Source organism: Salvelinus namaycush, chromosome 21, assembly GCF_016432855.1.
Source record: "Salvelinus namaycush isolate Seneca chromosome 21, SaNama_1.0, whole genome shotgun sequence".
NCBI classification, from domain to species: domain Eukaryota; kingdom Metazoa; phylum Chordata; class Actinopteri; order Salmoniformes; family Salmonidae; genus Salvelinus; species Salvelinus namaycush.
This window is the reverse complement of record NC_052327.1, coordinates 25360997-25382362: the sequence shown is the minus strand read 5'-3', so window position 1 is coordinate 25382362 and position 21366 is coordinate 25360997. Positions and strand designations below refer to the sequence as shown.

Below are 21366 nucleotides of genomic sequence, written 5' to 3'. Positions count from 1 at the left end.
TGAGCCCAGATAGAACACGTAACAACACCCACTCCCAAATATCCCGCTCTGGCCCGGTTGAGGCCCAATCACAGACTACAGGGTCAGTGTTGTGAAGTTTAGTTCAGTCAAGTTTGCCTCAGTCCGAACCCCATCTCCCTAGAGGTGTTTTCTGTTCCCTCCCTCTTCCTCCCCTTGTCTCTTGTGCATGCTCAACACAGCCTGGATCAGTTAGTTCAGAGGTTCTGAGGAGGCACTACACAGCTCTGGGATCCAGTTTGAAGTCAGTGTTCATTTAGCTACTGGTGAGATGGATAAGTGTGTGATGACACTCCCAGTCCTGCTGCTGTTCCTGGGCCTGGTTGTGATGTCCCGGTCCTGTCTGGAGCCAGCCTCTGCATACAGGTTCACTGGGGCTGTCTGTAGGCTGACCTACCCTGCAGCGGTGGTCTGTGAGTATCTTATTTATTCCTGTCTCCCTATGGTGTTCTCTCAAATGTTTTTCACTAGAACTGTTACTGTCAGGGTAGTTAACTGTTTTGTTAAGTATTGTCTTTAGTCTATATATAGATAAATTGTGTATTTTCTCTTCAGTAAATGAAAAGACGACCAAGGTCATCCAGGCTGCATTCCAGCATGCCAAATATCCAAGCATCAGCAACGAGAAGTCTATTATCTTTGTTGGAAAGGTGAAATATGGGCTTGCCAAGTGAGTGGACCCGACAGTCAGTGTACCTGCACCACATGCACGCGCTTATGCTGTTCCTTTCATCCTCCTCCATTACCTCACATGCTCTCCTTTTATCCTGTATTCACTTACCATAGATCATGTATATGACACATGATTGGATGAATGCATAAGCACTCATTTTCAATCAATAACAGATTGAATGTCAACAATGTTGCCATTGCTTTGTTGGTTTGCTCCTTTATTCTTACTAAAATGAACAACCAATAATAATGTCCTCTCCTGACCTTTGCCCTCTCAGTCTGGAGATCCATAACCTGTCGATTGGGCGGAGTGAGTTTGAGCTCATAGCAGGTGAAGGCATTGAGATTGCCATCTCCAACGTGTCTGCTGTTTTCAAGGGAACCATCCAGTATGGATATGGAAGCTGGCTGTGAGTCCTTCCATCAGTCATTGTGAACAGGGAGGATGAGAGGGATGGAAATAGTTTGTGATATGATTAGATATAACTTTCTAGATCTTACAGTTACGTATGTTGTGATTTATCCAAATGTCATGTTGGCTACTACTGAAGTTTTGTATGTTGACCTTGAATAGCTGCGTGGTCATGACACTGCCATGTGTAATCTGTTTTGCAGTGTCAATGTGGGACATTCAGTAGATTTTGAAATTGATTCGCACATTGATCTTGGCATTAACCCCAAACTCTGTAAGTACCTTTTTCTGCCCATTGTTTTTGTGGTGTTCAATGTTCACTCTTCCTTCTCATTCTTCCTAAGAGTTTACAGGAATCTTATCTTACCTTTTGTAATGTATTTCCTGCCAGTGATCATGTGCTTTCTCTGTCTCAGATTGTGGAAAGGGGAAAGTTGCTGCAGACACATCAGACTGCTACCTCACGTTCCACAAGCTGGATCTCCTGCTGCAGGGAGACAGGGAGTAAGTGGCACGTTCTGGAACCCAGATAGTTTTATACACATAGTGTAAAATGGTATATTTGTAATGTCCTCTTCCTTCAAGGGAAGTAACTGCGACATGAAGGACAAACCCTGTGCTTTACATTCTGGCTTTAGGCCTGGCTGGCTCAAGAGGCTGTTCACAAACTTCATCACCTTCACTGTGAAGCTGGTTATTAAAAGCCAGGTGAGTGATGATTAGAGGGAAATATAGGAGAATAATGTACTGTTGGATCTAGGGTAGGCCGTCATTGTAAATAAGAATTTGTTCTTAACTGACTTGCCTAGTTAAATAAACCTGCAGCGTATCAAGGTATTGGACAGAGGCCTCACTGATGGCTCAACTCTGCCCTCTACTGTCTTGTTAATGCAACCCAGCAAAAACATTGTCACGTCAGCTGCAACATAAAATGAAACAATGTCCCTGTTTTCTTCATCTTAGATCTGTAAGGAGATCAATAATGTGGCAAACATATTGGCTGACTTTATACAGGAGCAAGCAGGTATGGACACGTTTGGGGAGCCTGGGTAGATAACACACAAAGCCTATAGAGGTAACAAGACTTTCTCTTATTTAGAATATCTGTCAGTGACTATGTTTACATCCCCGTGTTGATTCCCACAGAGCAATTCCTTAGTGATGGTGACATCAGCATGGATATTGGAGTAACTTCTGCCCCTGTCATCACATCCAATTACATTGAATCATACCACAAGGTACTGTATATCCCTTTATTATCTAGCATCCATATTCATTGTACATGATGATGCACAATACCAATTGTTATTATATGTCTAATTTCTTCTGTCTTCCCATGATGTCCAGGGTCTGGCCAAATACAACAACGTGACAGCTGTCATCAATGAGTCTGTATTCGACCCCAGCCAACTGACAGAGGACCGCATGCTGTACTTCTGGATCTCTGATGAGGTCTTCAACCCCCTGATTACAGCTGCCCACCAAGATAGACGTTTTGTCCTCAACATCTCTGGCCTGGAGCTCACAGTAGGTGTCTACCAGACTAGTGGAAGTCATGTGGACTAGTGTCCAAGGCAGCATTTATCAGGAAAACAGTAATCAGGACTTTTGTTGGGGTTTGGTCCACGGTGTGTTACAATATGGTAGAGGCAGGGAAACTGACTGTAGCACTGTGACAGGCAATGAAATTCTTGTTCATTACAAGCTGAATTACTGTGTTTGTTTTAATGTATGCCAGTTATTTAACATGGTCAATTTCTTTTCAGGAACTGTTTAAGACAAATTTGTCTACCCCCATTCCAGAGTTCCTAAGCCAGGTAATGTGACAAACCCACTCAGGACAGTCCTCAGACAGACACAACATGCTTTTATCAGCTCCACAGACCATGCGACCTATCTTGGCCTCTGCAATTTAGTGGTGTTTTGAGTTTCATTGTATTTCAAACCTCTTATATTGTGTACACAGGTAAGTCAGTGTTTCTATCTGTCTGTGCCTGTATGAAACCTGTCTCTCTGTATCCCTTTGTCAGTTTCTGTCCTCTGAGGAGCCAGTGCTGAGGGTGTGGAGTGTGTCAGTGCCTCACCTGTGGACAACCCCAATGGGCACCTCTGTCAGAGCTGTGGCTGCAGCAGAGCTGACCAGCGGAGCTGAGGACATCCCAGGACTTTACTTTGAGATGGTCAGCCAAACAAACACTTGTTTTAATGTTTTAAATGATAACCTAGCATCAGACAGTAATGTGTCCAAGAAGAGTAGCTGAATGTTTATTTTTCGTTGTCTAGGAGGTGGAGGTTGTTGTGACTGCTTCCTACGCCAAGAAGAAACTGATCCTAATCGCTACAACATCACAGTGAGTTCATTTACGCGCCTATACTGTAGTGAACATGTACATACACATGTATATGAACTGCATATGTGAGTAAAGGCATTACATGAAGACCATGCTTTTAATTGTTCTTGTGATACTGACTCCACTGTGCCTCTATAAGGGATACAGACTGTAATGGTTTAGTAAAACCCTTTCTGATTGCATGGCAGTTTACTAACAAGTATACGGAACAAAAATATAAACGCAACATGTAAAGTGCTGGTCCCATGTTTCCTGAGCTGAAATAAAAGATCCCAGAAATGTTCGATATGCACAAAAAGCTTATTTCTCTCAAATTTTGGCTACAAATTTGTTTACATCCCTGCTATTTCTCCTTTGCCAAAATAATCCATCCACATGACAGATGTGGCGTATCAAGAAGCTGATTAAACAGCATGATCATTACACATGTGCACCTAGTGCTGGGGACAATAAATGGCCACTCTAAAATGTCCAGTTTTGTCACAATGCCTCAGATATCTCAAGTTTTGAGCAAGCATGCAATTGGCATGCTGAATGCAGGAATGTCCACCAGAGCTGTTGCCAGAGAATTTAATGTCAATTTCTCTACCATAAGCCGCCTTCAACGCCGGCCTCACAAATGCTGACCACATGTAACCACGCCAGCCCAGAACCTCCACATCTGGCTTCTTCACCTGAGGGATGGTCTGAATCCAGCCACCCGAACAGCTGATGAAACTGGGTTTGCACAACTGAAGAATTTCTGCACAAACTGTCAGCAACCGTCTCAGGGAAGCTCATCTGCATGCTCAAATCAAATCTCTAATCAAATTTTATTGGTCACATACACATATTTACCAGATGATATTGCGGGTGTAGCGAAATGCTTTTGTTCCTAGCTTCAACAGTGCAGTAATATCTAACAATTCACAACAATACACCCAAATCTAAAAGTAAAATAATGGAATTAAGAAATATACAGTACCAGTCAAAAGTTTGTCCACACCTACTCATTCAAGGGTTTTTCTTTGTTTTTACTATTTTCTACATAGTAGAATAATAGTGATGACATCAAAACTATGAAATAACACATGGAATCATGTAATAACCAAAAATGTGTTAAACACAGATTCTTCAAAGTAGCCACCCTTGCCTTGATGACAGCTTTACACACGCTTGGCATTCTCTCAACCAGCTTCATGAGGTAGTCACCTGGAATGCATTTCAATTAACAGTTAAACAGTTCCTTCTTAATGCGTATGAGCCAATCAGTTGTGTTGTGACAAGATAGGGGTGGTATACAGAAGATAGCCCTATTTGGTAAAATACCAAGTCCATATTATGGCAAGAATAGCTCAAATAAGCAAAGAGAAATGACAGTCCATCATTTAAGACATGAAGGTCAGTCAATCTGGAATTATTTTATTTTTTTACCCCTTTTTTGGTGGTGTCCAATTGGTAGTGACAGTCTTGTCCCATCGCTGCAACTCCCGTACGGACTCGGGAGAGGCGAAGGTCGAGAGCCGTGTGTCCTCAGAAACACGACCAGGCCAAGCTGCACTGCTTCTTGACACACTGCCCATTTAACCCCGAAAGCCAGCCGCAGCAATGTGTCGGAGGAAACACAGTACACCTGGCAACCGTGTTAGCGTTGTTGCGCCCGGCACCGCACAGGAGTCGCTAGAGCGAGATGGGACAAGGACATCCCGGCCGGCCAAACCCTCCCCTAGCCAGGACGACGCTGTGCCAATTATGTGCCGCCTCATGGGTCTCCCGGTCGGCTGCGACACAGCCTGGAATCAAACCAGGATCTATAGTGACACAGCTAGCACTGCGATGCAGTGCCTTAGACTGCCGTGCCGCTCCGGAGGCCATGTGTCTGAACTTTTGACTGGTACTGTATAAATATTAGGACGAGCAATGTCGGAGTGGCATTGACTAAAATACAGTATATTAGAATACAGTATATACATATGAAATGAGTAAAGCAGTATGTAAACATTATTAAAGTGACTAGTGTTCCATTATTAAAGTGAGCAGTGATTCCATGTCTATGTATATAGGGTAGCAGCATCTAAGGTGCAGGGTTGAATAACCAGGTGGTAGCCATCTAGTGATGGCTATTTTTAAAGTCTGATGGCCTTGAGATAGAAGCTGTGCTCGCAACACTGGCTGCAGTAACCCATGGGGAGGGGGTCACACTCGGACAATCAGAGCGGGGGCATGTTATTGTGGCCCTGGTGGCACAAAATAATCAAAGGTCTGACTGCACAGAGATGCTTGGGGAAATGGTCACAACGGGGACCAGTGTGTGTGTGTTTCAGGGGAATGGGATGGATCTCCATCACCTAGGACTTGACACTGGTTAAGTCTTGCATGCTTTCTCAAACAGCTGTAACTGTATATGCATTCGTAAATCAGGTCCTTTCTTGAGTTGGGCTCTGGAATGTAACAACCACTGAGCATCTGAGCTTATGGTTGATTGTGGGGGAACGGGGTTGAGTGTGTAAGAGTGTGTGTTTGTGTGTGTATATACCACATCTGTTGCAAGGGGGTAAGGATGTTAGGGACAATATTGGAGGAATCACAAATCTTTGCTAAAATAATAATTGCTTGACAAAAATGTAATGCATTGGCAATCCTGGTTACAGGTAACAACCCTTTGCATGAACTGTCAACATTATTATGCATATTAATTGTTAATGATGGAAATTAAGATACGCAAGATATTTGAATATATAAATATTTTTAATAGCTATATATGACGCAAATTGAGGTGAGAGCATTGGAAATACTTTTAGCGGTTGATCTGCTTCTGTTCTGTGGGTGGCACTGTGTGCTCTTTTCAAAGGATGGGTCCTGGCCTCTCTGGGGAGGCCTAGGGATCCGGAGGGACTGGGGTGGTCTGCCGGTTACTGGGATGACAACCCAACTTGGGATGGGGAGGGGCTTTAGCGGGTGGAATAGTGGAGAACAATTGGAGGGTTACTTAGTAGCAATGCAAATATCATGGTACAGCTATATGGATACTCAATCACTATGGTACTTTTTAATGGTAAATTTACAAACATATACAGTGGGGCAAAAAAGTATTTAGTCAGCCACCAATTGTGCAAGTTCTCCCACTTAAAAAGATGAGAGAGGCCTGTAATTTTCATCATAGGTACACTTCAACTATGACAGACAAAATGAGGAAAAAAAATCCAGAAAATCACATTGTAGGATTTTTTATGAATTTATTTGCAAATTATGGTGGAAAATAAATATTTGGTCAATAACAAAAGTTTATCTCAATACTTTGTTATATACCCTTTGTTGGCAATGACAGAGGTCAAACGTTTTCTGTAAGTCTTCACAAGGTTTTCACACACTGTTGCTGGTATTTTGGCCCATTCCTCCATGCAGATCTCCTCTAGAGCAGTGATGTTTTGGGGCTGTTGCTGGGCAACACGGACTTTCAACTCCCTCCAAAGATTTTCTATGGGGTTGAGATCTGGAGACTGGCTAGGCCACTCCAGGACCTTGAAATGCTTCTTACGAAGCCACTCCTTCGTTGCCAGGGCGGTGTGTTTGGGATCATTGTCATGCTGAAAGACCCAGCCACATTTCATCTTCAATGCCCTTGCTGATGGAAGGAGGTTTTCACTCAAAATCTCACGATACATGGCCCCATTCATTCTGTCCTTTACACGGATCAGTCGTCCTGGTCCCTTTGCAGAAAAACAGCCCCAAAACATGATGTTTCCACCCCCATGCTTCACAGTAGGTATGGTGTTCTTTGGATGCAACTCAGCATTCTTTGTCCTCCAAACACGACGAGTTGAGTTTTTACCAAAAAGTTCTATTTTGGTTTCATCTGACCATATGACATTCTCCCAATCTTCTTCTGGATCATCCAAATGCTCTCTAGCAAACTTCAGACGGGCCTGGACATGTACTGGCTTAAGCAGGGGGACACGTCTGGCACTGCAGGATTTGAGTCCCTGGCGGCGTAGTGTGTTACTGATGGTAGGCTTTGTTACTTTGGTCCCAGCTCTCTGCAGGTCATTCACTAGGTCCCCCCGTGTGGTTCTGGGATTTTTGCTCACCGTTCTTGTGATCATTTTGACCCCACGGGGTGAGATCTTGCGTGGAGCCCCAGATCGAGGGAGATTATCAGTGGTCTTGTATGTCTTCCATTTCCTAATAATTGCTCCCACAGTTGATTTCTTCAAACCAAGCTGCTTACCTATTGCAGATTCAGTCTTCCCAGCCTGGTGCAGGTCTACAATTTTGTTTCTGGTGTCCTTTGACAGCTCTTTGGTCTTGGCCATAGTGGAGTTTGGAGTGTGACTGTTTGAGGTTGTGGACAGGTGTCTTTTATACTGATAACAAGTTCAAACAGGTGCCATTAATACAGGTAACGAGTGGAGGACAGAGGAGCCTCTTAAAGAAGAAGTTACAGGTCTGTGAGAGCCAGAACTCTTGCTTGTTTGTAGGTGACCAAATACTTATTTTACACCATAATTTGCAAATAAATTCATTAAAAAATCCTACAATGTGATTTTCTGGAATTTTTTTTCTCATTTTGTCTGTCATAGTTGAAGTGTACCTATGATGAAAATTACAGGCCTCTCTCATCTTTTTAAGTGGGAGAACTTGCACAATTGGTGGCTGACTAAATACTTTTTTGCCCCACTGTATTATGATAAATAGATTTGAAACTTGTATCTCATGGTAAATGGTGAAATAAGGATAGCCAATTATAATTGTAATAGCTTAGCAAATAATAAGAAAAGAAGAACAATATTTACCTGGCTCAAAGAGAAGGAATATAATATCTCATGTTTACAGGAAACTCATTCAACAATTTTAAATGACGTGGGGGGGTGAAATATACTTCTCCCATTGGCAAAGTAACTCGAAAGGGGCGATGATATTAATTAACAGTAATTTTGATCCGAATGTGCAAATTGTCCAAACAGATCCGCAAGGTAGATGGATGATTTTAAATACGTTATTGGACCATAAACAGAATGGCTCATTAACCTTTTCACACTTCTTTGAAAATATATATAATAAATTATCAACCCTGCAAGCAATACAAGACTCTATTATCATGGTGGGAGATTGTAATACTGTTTTAAATATCTTAATGGACCGTAATCAAAATCACATTACGAACTATCACCCTCGTGCTCTTAAGGAAATCATGAATGTCATGGAACTGGTGGATATATGGAGGCTTAAATATCCTGACCTAGTGAGATATACAGGGGCTCCCAAGTGGTGCAGCGGTCTAAGGCACTGCATCTCAGTGCTAGAGGCGTCACTACAGACCCTGTTTCGATTCCAGGGTGTATCACAACCGGCCATGATTGAGAGTCCTATAGGGCAGCGCACAATTGGGCCCAGTGTTGTCCAGGTTAGGGTTTGGCCGGGGTAGGCCTTAACTAACTTGCCTAGTTAAATAAAAAAACATGGCGGAGGCTCAATCAAGCTAGTTGTCTTGACTTCTTTCTTATGTCATTCTCATTGGCACCAAAAGTAAAAACGGTGTTGATAGGGGATAGAATGCTGTCGAACCATCAGATAATTGGCATATACATTACTCTTACTGAATTTCCACATGGGCGAGGATATTGGACATTTAATCATAGCCTTTTGAATGATAACTTGTTTTTTAACTAGTACAGAGTTATTTATAACAATGTTTCAGACATAACATACAGCAGATCCCCTTATTGTATGGGACACTTTTTAAATGTGCCTTTAGAGGCCATGCAATTGAGTACTCATCTCTAAAACAAAAGCAATTTAGGTCAAAGGAGTCCAACTAATAAAGGAAATAGAAAGACTAACAGAATAGATAGGTAGCAATAAAAACTGTACCATAGAGGCTCAGAATAAGTTAGAGGAAAAACAAAAAGAAACGGAGGAACTAATTCAACAAAGATCAAGAGTAATATATTATAATAATAAAGCAAACTGGATGGAATATGGGGAAAAATGCACCAAATTATTTTTAAATCTTCAACATAGAAATGCTACCAAAAATAATTTACTGAAACTTGTTACAAGTGACAGAGTCACCCATGATTCACCAAATGATATTTTGAAAGTGGAAGCAGAGTAGGCCTACTTTAAGGATATGTTTTAGTTTCAGTCTCCTCCATCTCCTCTAACCGAAGCTAATTGTATGGATTTTTTTTTAAATATATATTTTTTTAAATTAACAGCCGAGTCTTTCTGACTCATGTGAAGGTGAAATTACAGAGGAGGAACTTCTTGATGCAATTAAAGCCTTTAAGTCTGGGAAAACTCCAGGGCTGGATGGCATACCAGTGAAAGTATACCAAAACTGTTTTGATATACTCAGAGGACCATTATTAGCATGTTTTAATCACTCTTATGTAAATGTTAGATTATCAGACACTCAACAAGAAGGTCTGATTTCATTATTACTGAAAGTAATACAAGTGTACAAGTGGGAAATACAAAGATGCAGTCCATTGAAACAATTTGGAGGCCCCTTACAATTCAGTGTTGTGATGCAACAATTCTAGCAAAATGTTTTTATTTATTTTTTTATTTCACCTTTATTTAACCAGGTAAGCTAGTTGAGAACAAGTTCTCATTTACAATTTGCCACCTGGCCAAGATAAAGCAAAGCGGTGCGACAGAAACAACAACACAGAGTTACATGGAATAAACAAGCGTACAGTCAATAACACAATAGGGAAAAAAGAAAGTCTTTTTGTGTGTGCAAATGGCATGAGGAGGTATGGCAATAAATAGGCCATAGTAGCAAAGTAATTACAATTTAGCAGATTAACACTGAAGTGATAGATGAGCAGATGATGATGAGCAGATGATGGTGTGTAAGTAGTGATACTGGTGTGCAAAAGAGCAGAAAAGTAAATAAAAACAATATGGGGATGAGGTAGGTAGATTGGGTGGGCTATTTACAGATGGACTATGTACAGCTGCAGCGATCGGTTAGCTGCTCAGATAGCTGATGTTTAAAGTTAGTGAGGGAAATGTAAGTCTCCAGCTTCAGCGATTTTTGCAATTCGTTCCAGTCACTGGCAGCAGAGAACTGGAAGGAAAGGCAGCCAAAGGGGGTGTTGGCTTTGGGAATGACCAGTGAGATATACCTGCTGGAGCACGTGCTACAGGCGGGTGTTGTTATCATGACCAGTGAGCTGAGATAAGGCGGAGCTTTACCTAGCATAGACTTGTAGATGACCTGGAGCCAGTGGGTCTGGCGACGAATATGTAGCGAGTGCCAGCCGACTAGAGCATACAGGTCGCAGTGGCGGGTGGTATAAGGTGATTTGGTAACAAAACGGATGGCACTGTGATAGACTGCATCCAGTTTGCTGAGTAGAGTATTGGAAGCTATTTTGTAGATGACATCGCCGAAGTCGAGGATCGGTAGGATAGTCAGTTTTACTAGGGTAAGTTTGGCAGCGTGAGTGAAGGAGGCTTTTTTGCGAAATAGAAAACCGATTCTAGATTTGATTTTGGATTGGAGAGGTTTGATATGAGTCTGGAAGGAGAGTTTACAGTCTAGCCAGACACCTAGGTATTTGTAGTTGACCACCTATTCTAAGTCAGAACCGTCTAGAGTAGTGATGCTAGTCGGGCGAGCGGGTGCGGGCAGGGAACGGTTGAAAAGCATGCATTTGGTTTTGCTAGCGTTTAAGAGCAGTTGGAGGCCACGGAAGGAGTATTGTATGGCATTGAAGCTCGTTTGGAGGTTAGTTAACACAATGTCCAAAGAAGGGCCAGATGTATACAGAATGGTGTCGTCTGCGTAGAGATGGATCAGGGAATCACCCGCAGCAAGAGCGACATCGTTGATATATACAGAGAAAAGAGTCGGCCCGAGAATTGAACCCTGTGGTACCCCCATAGAGACTGTCAGAGGTCCAGACAACAGGCCCTCCGATTTTACACACTGAACTCTATCTGCGAAGTAGTTGGTGAACCAGGCGAGGCAGTCATTTGAGAAACCAAGGCTATTGAGTCTACCAATAAGAATACGGTGATTGACAGAGTCGAAAGCCTTGGCCAGGTCGATGAAGACGGCTGCACAGTACTGTCTTTTATCGATGGCGGTTATGATATCGTTTAGTACCTTGAGCGTGGCTGAGGTGCACCCGTGACCAGCTCGGAAACCGGATTGCACAGCGGAGAAGGTAGGGGGGGATTCGAAATGGTCAGTGATCTGTTTATTAACTTCGCTTTCAAAGACTTTGGAAAGGCAGGGCAGGATGGATATAGGTCTGTAACAGTTTGGGTCTAGAGTGTCACCCCCTTTGAAGAGGGGGATGACCGCGGCAGCTTTCCAATCTTTAGGGATCTCGGACGAAATGAAAGAGAGGTTGAACAGACTGGTAATAGGGGATGCAACAATGGCGGCGGATAATCTTTGAAAGAGAGGGTCCAAATGTACAGCGTATAGAATTTAAAAGGTATTGTCGGACATTATTAATTCTAATCAGACAGGCTTTTTACATGGATGAAACATTGGAGATAATATAAGGCAAGTACTTGAAACAATAGAACACTATGAAAAATCTGGGAAACCAGGCCTGCTTTCATAGCTGACTTTGAAAAGGCTTTTGATAAAGTATGACTGAAGTTTATACATACATGCCTGGAACATACAATTTTGGAGAATCTCTTATAAAATGGGATAAAATTATGTATATTAACCCTAGGTGTAAAATAGTAAATAATGGCTACTTCTCAGAAAGATGTAAACTGTCAAGAGGAGTAAAACAAGGTTGTCCGCTATTGGCATATCTATGTATTATGGCCATCAAAATGGTAGCTATTAAAATCAGATCCAACAATAATATCAAGGGATTAGAAATACAGGGCTTAAAAACAAAGGTGTCATTGTACGCTGATGATTCATGTTTTCTTTTAAATCCACAACTTGGATCCCTCCACAGCCTCATAGAGGATCTAGATAATTAGATAAGGATCTAGATAACTAGATAACCAAATTATCATAAATGTACTATATCATGTATTGGATCACCAAAAAAAGTGTGTAGTTTACCAATAAAATGGTCTGATGGTGATGTAGATATACTTGGTATACATATCCCGAAATAAATACATGATCTCACTCCAATACATTTTTATAGAAAGTTAGCAAAAATAGATAAGATCTTGCTGCCATGGACAGGTAAATACCTTTCTATTTGTGGAAAAATCACCATTATTAACTCTTTAGTAATATCCCAGTTTACCTATTTGCTTATGGTCTTGCTTACACCTAGAGAACAGTTTTTTTAAATTATATGAGAAAAACATATTCAAGTTTATTTGGAATGGCAAGCCAGACAAAATTAAGTGGGCCTATTTATATAATGAATATGAATTCGTATGAATTATTCAATTAATTATTAAATATTAATGCATTATACCTCTCACTAAAGGCTTCAGTCATACAAAAGTTATACTTAAATCCGAACTGGTTCTCTAGCAAATTAGTAAGAATGTCTCACCCTATGTTCAAGAAAGTCCTTTTTCCCCTTAATTCAGATTACAACCTCTCACTTTCAGTTATTTGAAAAGGAAATCCTCTCCCAATTATCGCTGTTTTCAAAACAAGCCAAAGTTTGTTGCAATTTAAATTTAATCCACCAGAAAAGACAACAAATAATACAACAAATATTATGGTTAAACTCAAATATACTAATTGATAAAAAAAAAACAGTATGTTTAAAAAAAAAAATTTTAAAGGTCTAATCTTCGTAAATTATATTATAAATATGACTGGTGTCACACATGCATCTAACAAAAACATATGGAAATGTATGCTCTATCCAAAATTACAACCAACTAATTGCAGCATTATCGCAAAAATGGAAGAGGGAAAAAGTAAGGAACTTGTCTGTCGGCTCTGCATTAAAGACCATCATTGGTTAAAGAAAATTGTGATAAATAAAAAAGTATATCAGTTTCATTTAAGGACCAAAAAATGGACAGCCGTGCCACATAGATTGCAAATAGTTGGGAAGAGATTTTAGTTGGGAAGAGATTTTCGACGTTTCTGATCAATTAGCCTTAGCTAACACAACATGCCATTGGAACACAGGAGTGATGGTTGCTGATAATGGGCCTCTGTACGCCTATGTAGATATTCCATGAAAAATCAGTCGTTTACAACATTAACAATATCTACACTGTATTTCTGATCAATTTGATGTTATTTTAATGGACAAAAAATGTGCTTTTCTTTCAAAAACAAGGACATTTCTAAGTGACCCCAAAATTTGAACGGTAGTGTATATATATATATATATTTGAAAAAATATATATGGAGGATTAGAAGTGATGCAGACAATTACATTGATGGAAGCTACAATCTATCTGCAATATTAAAGCTGATCTGCCCCCTGAAAAAAAAGTTTTTCTCTCGGTCTGATGCACCTGTACTGACCTCGCCTTCTGGATGATAACGGGGTGAACAGGCCGTGGCTCGGGTGGTTGATGTCCTTGATTATCTTTTTGTCCTTCCTGTGACATCGGGTGCTGTAGGTGTCCTGAAGGGCAGGCAGTGTGCCCCCGGTGATGCGTTGGGCAGACCGCACCACCCTCTGGAGGTTGCCGTACCAGGCGGTGATATGGCCCGACTGGATGCTCTCAATTGTGCATCTGTAAAGTTTTAGGGGCCAAGACAAATTTCTTCAGCCTCCTGAGGTTGAAAAGGCACTGTTGCACCTTCTTCACCACGCTGTCTGTGTGGGTGGACCTTTTCAGATCATCAGTGATGTGTACGCCGAGGAACTTGAAGCTTTCCACCTTCTCCATGGCGGTCCCATCAATGTGGGATGGGACCGTGCTAGGGGCGTGCTCTCTCAGCTTTTTCCTGAAGTCCACGATCAGCTCCTTCGTTATGTTGATGTTGAGGGAGAGGTTATTTTCCTGGCACCACTCCGCCAGGGCCCACACCTCCTCCCTGTGGGCTGTCTCGTCTGATAAAAGATTTACATATTTACCTGATTTGTTGGATAATTAACAATTACTTAACAAACAGTAAGATATTTCTGTCCTGCTAATGCTGAGTTTTATGGTGTCCACTCTAGCTTCCTGCAGCTAGTCTGGGTGTCGAGAACATTGGTTTTACTGGAGATAGCTTGAAGCTGACAATTGATGGATGTCTCTGTGATAAAAAAATCAAACAGCCACATTCCATTTTATGGTTAGTGGTGCATGTGAGACATATGTCTCCGGTCTGATTGAGCCTGCATTCCATGGACAAGATATGGTGTATGTTTAGCTGGGATAGAGAGGAGTAGAACAAAGGCCCCAATGGTCCTTAGACATCCCGGCATCTGGGAAATTAGGCCAGGGGTTAAGATAACGCCAGGGGCAGATAAAGGCAGGATGAGCCCAAAGTGGCTTATGGTGCCCCCCAATCTATATGGGAGTGGTGGAACCAAACATTCTGGGTATTAGCTATATGAACTGTGCATTGTCTGTATGATTCAGGCTATCAGCCTAGCAGTCAGAACAAGACTGTTGGGCTGACGGTTTCATTATTGCAATAATTAATTGATATTAAAAAATATGATTGTTTGATGAAATAACCAAGTCTCTCTCAGTACTGAATTTCCACGACACACGTCATTGTTGGTAATCAGGCTTACTATGGTTGTGTCGTCTGCAAAAATTGTGGTGGTGCAGTGTGGCGTGGCGTGGCGTGGCGTGGCCACACACGCCTCCCACTCATTCATGGGTGAACAAGGAGTACAGGAGGGGGCTGAGCACGTACCCTTGTGGGGCCCCTGTGTAGAGGATCAGGGAAGTGGAGGTGTTGTTTCCTACCTTCACCACCTATGGGCGGCCCGTCAGGAAGTCCAGGACCCAGTTGCATAGAGCGGGGTTCAGACACAGGGCCTCGAGCATTATGATGAGCTTGGAGTTTACTATGGTGTTGAAGGCTGAGCTCTTGTCAACGAACAGCATTCTTACATAGGTATTCCTCTTGTGCAGATGGGATAAGGCAGTGTGCAGTGCAATGGCGATTGCATCATCTGTGGATCTATTGAGCGGCAAGCAAATTGAAGTGGGTCTAGTGTGTCAGGTAAGGTAGAGGTGATATGATCCTTAACTAGCCTGGTCCCGTGTGGCTCAGTTGGTAGAGCATGGCGCTTGCAACGCCAGGGTTGTGGGTTCAATTCCCACGGGGGGACCAGGGTTCAATTCCCACGGGGGGACCAGGATGAATATGTATGAACTTTCCAATGTGTAAGTCGCTCTGGATAAGAGCGTCTGCTAAATGACTTAAATGTAAATGTAGCCTCTCAAAGCACTTCATGATGACAGAAGTGAGTGCTACGGGGCAAAAGTAATTTAGTTTAGTTACCTTTTGTTTCTTAGGTACTCACCAGGGTCTTGACCTGCCTGCAGTTTGGTGTCATAACTGATTTCAGTGGGGAAATAATCACCTTCAACGGCCACTGGCACGCTGGAGAAGTGTGCTCTTCATGAATCCCGGTTTCAACTGTACCGGGCAGATGGCAGACAGCGTGCATGGCGTTGTGTGGGCGAGTGGTTTGCTGATGTCAACGTTGTGAAAAGAGTGCCCCATGGTGGGGTTATGGTATAGGCAGGCATAAGCTACGGACAATGAACACCAGTGCATTTTATCGATGGCAATTTGAATGCACAGAGATACTGTGACGAGATCCTGAGGCCGATTGTCGTGCCATTCATCAGCCACCATCACCTCATGTTTCTGCATGATAATCCATGGCCTCATGTCACAAGGATCTGTACACAATTCCTGGAGGCTAAAAATGTCCCAGTTCTTCCATGGCCTGCATAATCATCAAACATGTCACCCATTGAGCATGTTTGGGATGCTCTGGAACGACTTGTATGACAGCGTGTTCCAGTTCCCACCAATATCCAGCAACTTCGCACAGCCATTGAAGTGGAGTGGGACAACATTTCACAGGCCACAATCAAGAGCCGGATCAACTCTATGCGAAGGAGATGTGTCGCGCTGCATGAGGCAAATGGGGATCACACCGGATACTGACTGGTTTTCCGATCCACGCCCCTCATTTTTTTTTTAAGTTACCTGTGACCAACAGATGCATATCTGTATTCCCAGTCATGTGCCTAATTTATTTATTTCAATTTACTGATTTCCTTATATGAACTGTAACTTGGTAAAATCTTAGAAACTATTGCATGTTGAGTTTAAAATTTTTGTTCAGTGTACCTCACACTGCTGCCTATGTCTGTGCAAGTAAAGAAACAACACTTATGTGACTTTGCTTCTTCCCACAAAAGAATTTCCATAATGAAGGATTCACTGTCCACAGACACACTGCAGGTGAGAATTAAATAGGCATACTGAATCCCAATCTAAGTGACCAGTAGCGGTGGTACATTGCTTTATTTCTCATTTCCTTATGCTCTCCAGATGGTTGAAGCCCACATTGAATATTTGAAAGAGGCAGTGGAGAAAATAGGTGTCCCAAACGTCATATCCGGTGAGTACTGTTTCATCCTCTCATGCTTAGTTAATTGTGATATACAGTGCATATGGAAAGTATTCAGACCCACATTTTGTTACATTACAGCCTTATTCTAAAATTAAAAAATATTCTCATCAAACTACAGTTACAGTTTACACACACCTTAGCCAAATACATTTAAACTCAGTTTTTCACAATTCCTGACATTTAATCAGAGTAAAAATTCCTTGTCTTAGGTCAGTTAGGATCACCACTTTATTTTAAGAATGTGAAATGTCAGAATAATAGTAGAGAGAATGATTTATTTCAGCTTTTATTTCTTTCATCACATTCCCAGTGGGTTGTTTGACTTGGGTCAAACGTTTCAGGCAGCCTTCCACAAGCTTCCCACAATAAGTTGGGTGAATTTTGGCCCATTCCTCCTGACAGAGCTGGTGTAAATGAGTCAGGTTTATAGGCCTCCTTACTCGCACACGCTTTTTCAGTTCTGCCTACAAATTTTCTATAGGATTGAGGTCAGGGCTTTGTGATGGCCACTCCAATACCTTGACTTTGTTGTCCTTAAGCCATTTTGCCACAACTTTGGAAGTATGCTTGGGGTCATTGTCCATTTGGAAAACCCATTTATGACCAAGCTTTACCTTCCTGACTGATGTCTTGCGATGTTGCTTCAATATATCCACATAATTTTTGTCCCTCATGATGCCATCTATTTTGTGAAGTGCACCAGTCCCTCCTGCAGCAAAACACCCCCACAACATGATGCTGCCACCCCCGTGCTTCACGGTTGGGATGGTGTTCTTCGGCTTGCAAGCCTCCCCCTTTTTCCTCCAAACATAACGATGGTCATTATGGCCAAATAGTTCTATTTTTGTTTCATCAGACCAGAGGACATTTCTCCAAAAAGTATGATCTTTGTCCCCATGTGCAGTTGCAAACCGTAGTCTGGCTTTTTTATGGCGGTTTTGGAGTAGTGGCTTCTTCCTTGCTGAGCAGCCTTTCAGGTTATGTCGATATAGGACTCGTTTTACTGTGGATTTACATACTTTTGTACCTGTTTCCTCCAGCATCTTCACAAGGTCCTTTGCTGTTGTTCTGGGATTGATTTGCACTTTTCGCACCAAAGTACGTTCATCTCTAGGAGACAGAGAACTGAGCGGTATGACTCCTTTCTGAGCGGTATGACTGCTGAGTGGTCCCATGGTGTTTATACTACGTACTATTGTTTGTACAGATACATGTGGTACCGTCAGGTGTTTGGAAACTGCTCCCAAGGATGAACCAGACTTGTGGAGGTCTACACATTTTTGTTCTGAGGTCTTGGCTGATTTCTTTTGATTTTCCCATGATGCCAAGCAAAGAGACACTGAGTTTGAAGGTAGGCCTTGAAATACATCCACAGTTACACCTCCAATTGACTCAAATAATGTCAATTAGCCTATCAGAAGCTTCTAAAGCCATGACATCATTTTCTGGAATTTTCCAAGCTGTTTAAAGCCACAGTCAACTTAGTGTATGTACATTTCTGACCCACTGGAATTGTGATAGTGAATTATAAGTTAAATAATCTGTCTGTAAACTTTTGTTGGAAAAATTACTTGTGTCATGCAAAACTATTGTTTGTTAACAAGAAATTTGTGGAGTGGTTGAAAAACTAGTGTTAATGACTTCCGACTTCAACTGTACATACAATACCAATAAAGACAAAGCAAAAACTGTTTTTTTGAAATATTACATTTACATAAGTACTTAGACCCTTTACTCAGTACTTTGTTGAAGCACCTTTGGCAGCAATTACAGCCTCGAGTCTTCTTGGGTATGACGCTACAAGCTTGGCACACCTGTATTTGGGGAGTTTCCCCCATTCTTCTCTACAGATCCTCTCAAGCTCTGTCAAGTTGGATGGGGAGCGTTGCTGCACAGCTATTTCCAGGTCTCTCCAGAGATGTTCGATCGGGTTCAAGTCCGGGGTCTGGCTGGGCCACTCAAGGACATTCAGAGACTTTTCCTGATGCCACTCCTGCATTGTCTTGGCTGTGTGTTTAGGGTCATTGTCCTGTTGGAAGGTGAGTCTTCACCCCAGTCTGAGGTCATGAGCTCTCTGGAGCAGGTTTTCATCAAGGATCTCTCTGTACTTTGCGCCATTCATCTTTCACTCAATCCTGACTAGACTCCCAGTCCCTGCTGCTGAAAAAATCCTCACGGCATGCTGCCATGCTTCACCATGAGGATGGTGCCAGTTTTCCTCCAAACATGACGATTGGCGTTCAATCTTGGTTTCATCAGACCAGAGAATGTTGTTTCTTGTGATCTGAGAGTCCTTTTGGCAAACTCCAAGCGGGCTGTCATGTGCCTTTTACTGAGGAGTGGTTTCCGTCTGGCCACTCTACCATAAAGGCCTGATTGGTGGAGTGCTACAGAGATGGTTGTCCTTCTGGATGGTTCTCCCATCTCCACAGAGGAACTCTGGAGCTCTGTCAGAGTGACCATTGGGTTCTTAGTCACCTCCCTGACCAAGGCCCTTCTCCCCCGATTGCTCAGTTTGGCCGGGCGGCCAACTCTAGGAAGAGTCTTGGTGGTTCCAAACTTCTTCCATTTAAGAATGATGGAGGCCACAGTGTTCTTGGGGACCTTCAATGCTGTTTGGAACCCTTCCCCAGATCTGTGTCTCGACACAATCCTGTCTCGGGGCTCTACGGACAATTCCTTCTACCTCATGGCTTTTTTTTTTTCTCTGACATGCAATGTCAACTGTGGGACCTTATATAGACAGGTGTGCGGCTTTCCCAATCGTGTCCAATCAATTGAATTTACCACAGGTGGACTCCAATCAAGTTGTAGAAACATCTCAAGGATGATCAATGGAAACAGGATGCACCTGAGCTCAATTTCGAGTCTCATAGCAAAGGGTCTGAATACTTGTGTAAGTAAGGTATTTCTGTTTTTAACTTTTTATACATTTGCAAACATTTCTAGAAACCTGTTTTCACTCTGTCATTATGGGGTATTGTGTGTAGATTGATGAGGATTTAAAAAAAAAAATCAATTTTAGAATAAGGCTGTAACGTAACAAAATGTGGAAAAAGTCAAGGGGTCTGAATACTTTCCGAATGCACTGTAAGTGTGTTGTTGTGAACAATATGTTCCTCTTTTGACCCTGTTGTCTTAGAACTAGAACCAAGTTTAACTGCACTACTGGACAAACAGGGAGCAAATCTGTTTGATCTCATCGAACCCCAGGTTGTTTCTCAGGATGTGAGTACTCATACATACACCTTCACTTCATTCTTACTCATCATAAAATGGTTAAATAAATATAATAAATATTATACAGAACGGATACTATTCATTGTCATCTGTCTTCCTGTCTGTAGGGTTTTGTGATTATCCAGACAGACTTTGCCTTTCCTCATCATCTGCTTGTGGAATTTCTCAAGAAGAATCTGGAGTGATTCTAATATTGAGATGGTGGGAGTGGTCACAGTCGCTCCCTGTCCCTGTGCATCAAATCACATACAGTAGGCTACAGTATACTGAGGTCTAATGTGCAATGTTTTGAATGACTGTATTAGTGGAAGTGTTGATAAACGTACACTTGGGAATACAATTACTAGTTTTATTTTCACATTAAACAGGAACAGGTGCAAACACATAGCAAATCGGGCACTCTATATGTGTTAAAAGCTTTTTGAAAAGGTCATTGTCTTTGTACACTCATTATGAACATCTGTATTGACATGGTTGATTCTGTCTCTTAACCTTGTCACTAAAGCTGAATTAGATATTCAACTTGGCTCAATTAGAAACATGATTTGTATTTGCATACTGTAAGTAAAGGGTTAAATGTGACCATGGCAGTAGGGTATTTCCGCTCGTGTCTTGTGATTGGATTGGTTAATTTAATATTCCATGGTTCAGGTGGCACAGAGCAGGTAGAACCGGTTCCTCTGCCAACTGCCCTGATGTACCAGGTGTTCCTCTGCCCTCTGGGAAGATAGCCATTGATCGATAGAAGATGGCTTCAGAATGGAAACAATACCAACTTGTTTGGTCTCTGAAGTGTCCCACTGAAATGTGCATTTTTTTAAATAAACTAATATACGGTTGATGGTAGTCTCCTTTTTAATTCACACACTTGTTTTATAAAGTAAAGTAAGAGGAGATACAGTGGGAAGAACAAGTATTTGATACACTGCCAATTTTGCAGGTTTTCCTACTTAATTTTTATCATAGGTACACTTCAACTGTGAGAGACGGAATCTAAAACAAAAATCCAGAAAATCACATTGTATGATTTTTAAGTAATTAATTTGCATTTTATTGCATGACATAAGTATTTGATACATCAGAAAAGCAGAACTTAATATTTGGTACAGAAATCTTTGTTTGCAATTACAGAGATCATATGTTTCCTGTAGTTCTTGACCAGGTTTGCACA

General features: G+C 41.9%; 1 protein-coding gene across 1 annotated transcript; it reads left to right on the top strand.

Moving 5' to 3' along the window:
* Positions 1–227: 227 nt before the first annotated feature.
* On the top strand, positions 228–21034 carry LOC120066670 (cholesteryl ester transfer protein, plasma). The gene is made up of 16 exons (XM_039018105.1): positions 228–431; positions 574–688; positions 969–1100; positions 1306–1376; positions 1519–1606; positions 1741–1810; positions 2066–2126; positions 2249–2340; positions 2450–2629; positions 2869–2919; positions 3133–3282; positions 3386–3453; positions 16741–16783; positions 16874–16943; positions 20098–20183; positions 20303–21034. Exons 1-16 carry the CDS (start codon positions 290–292, stop codon positions 20378–20380), a joined length of 1497 nt encoding a protein of 498 aa, XP_038874033.1. The 5' UTR covers positions 228–289; the 3' UTR covers positions 20381–21034.
* Positions 21035–21366: the final 332 nt, after the last annotated feature.

What these genes read in the sequence shown, in the direction of transcription:
- LOC120066670 (XM_039018105.1), top strand. Translation starts at nt 290, where the DNA reads ATGGATAAGTGTGTGATGACACTCCCAGTCCTGCTGCTGTTCCTGGGC. An exon ending in TTCCAGAGTTCCTAAGCCAG is followed by an intron (nt 2,920 to 3,132) that starts GTAATGTGACAA and finishes TCCCTTTGTCAG; the next exon opens with TTTCTGTCCTCTGAGGAGCC. An exon ending in TGTCCACAGACACACTGCAG is followed by an intron (nt 16,784 to 16,873) that starts GTGAGAATTAAA and finishes TATGCTCTCCAG; the next exon opens with ATGGTTGAAGCCCACATTGA.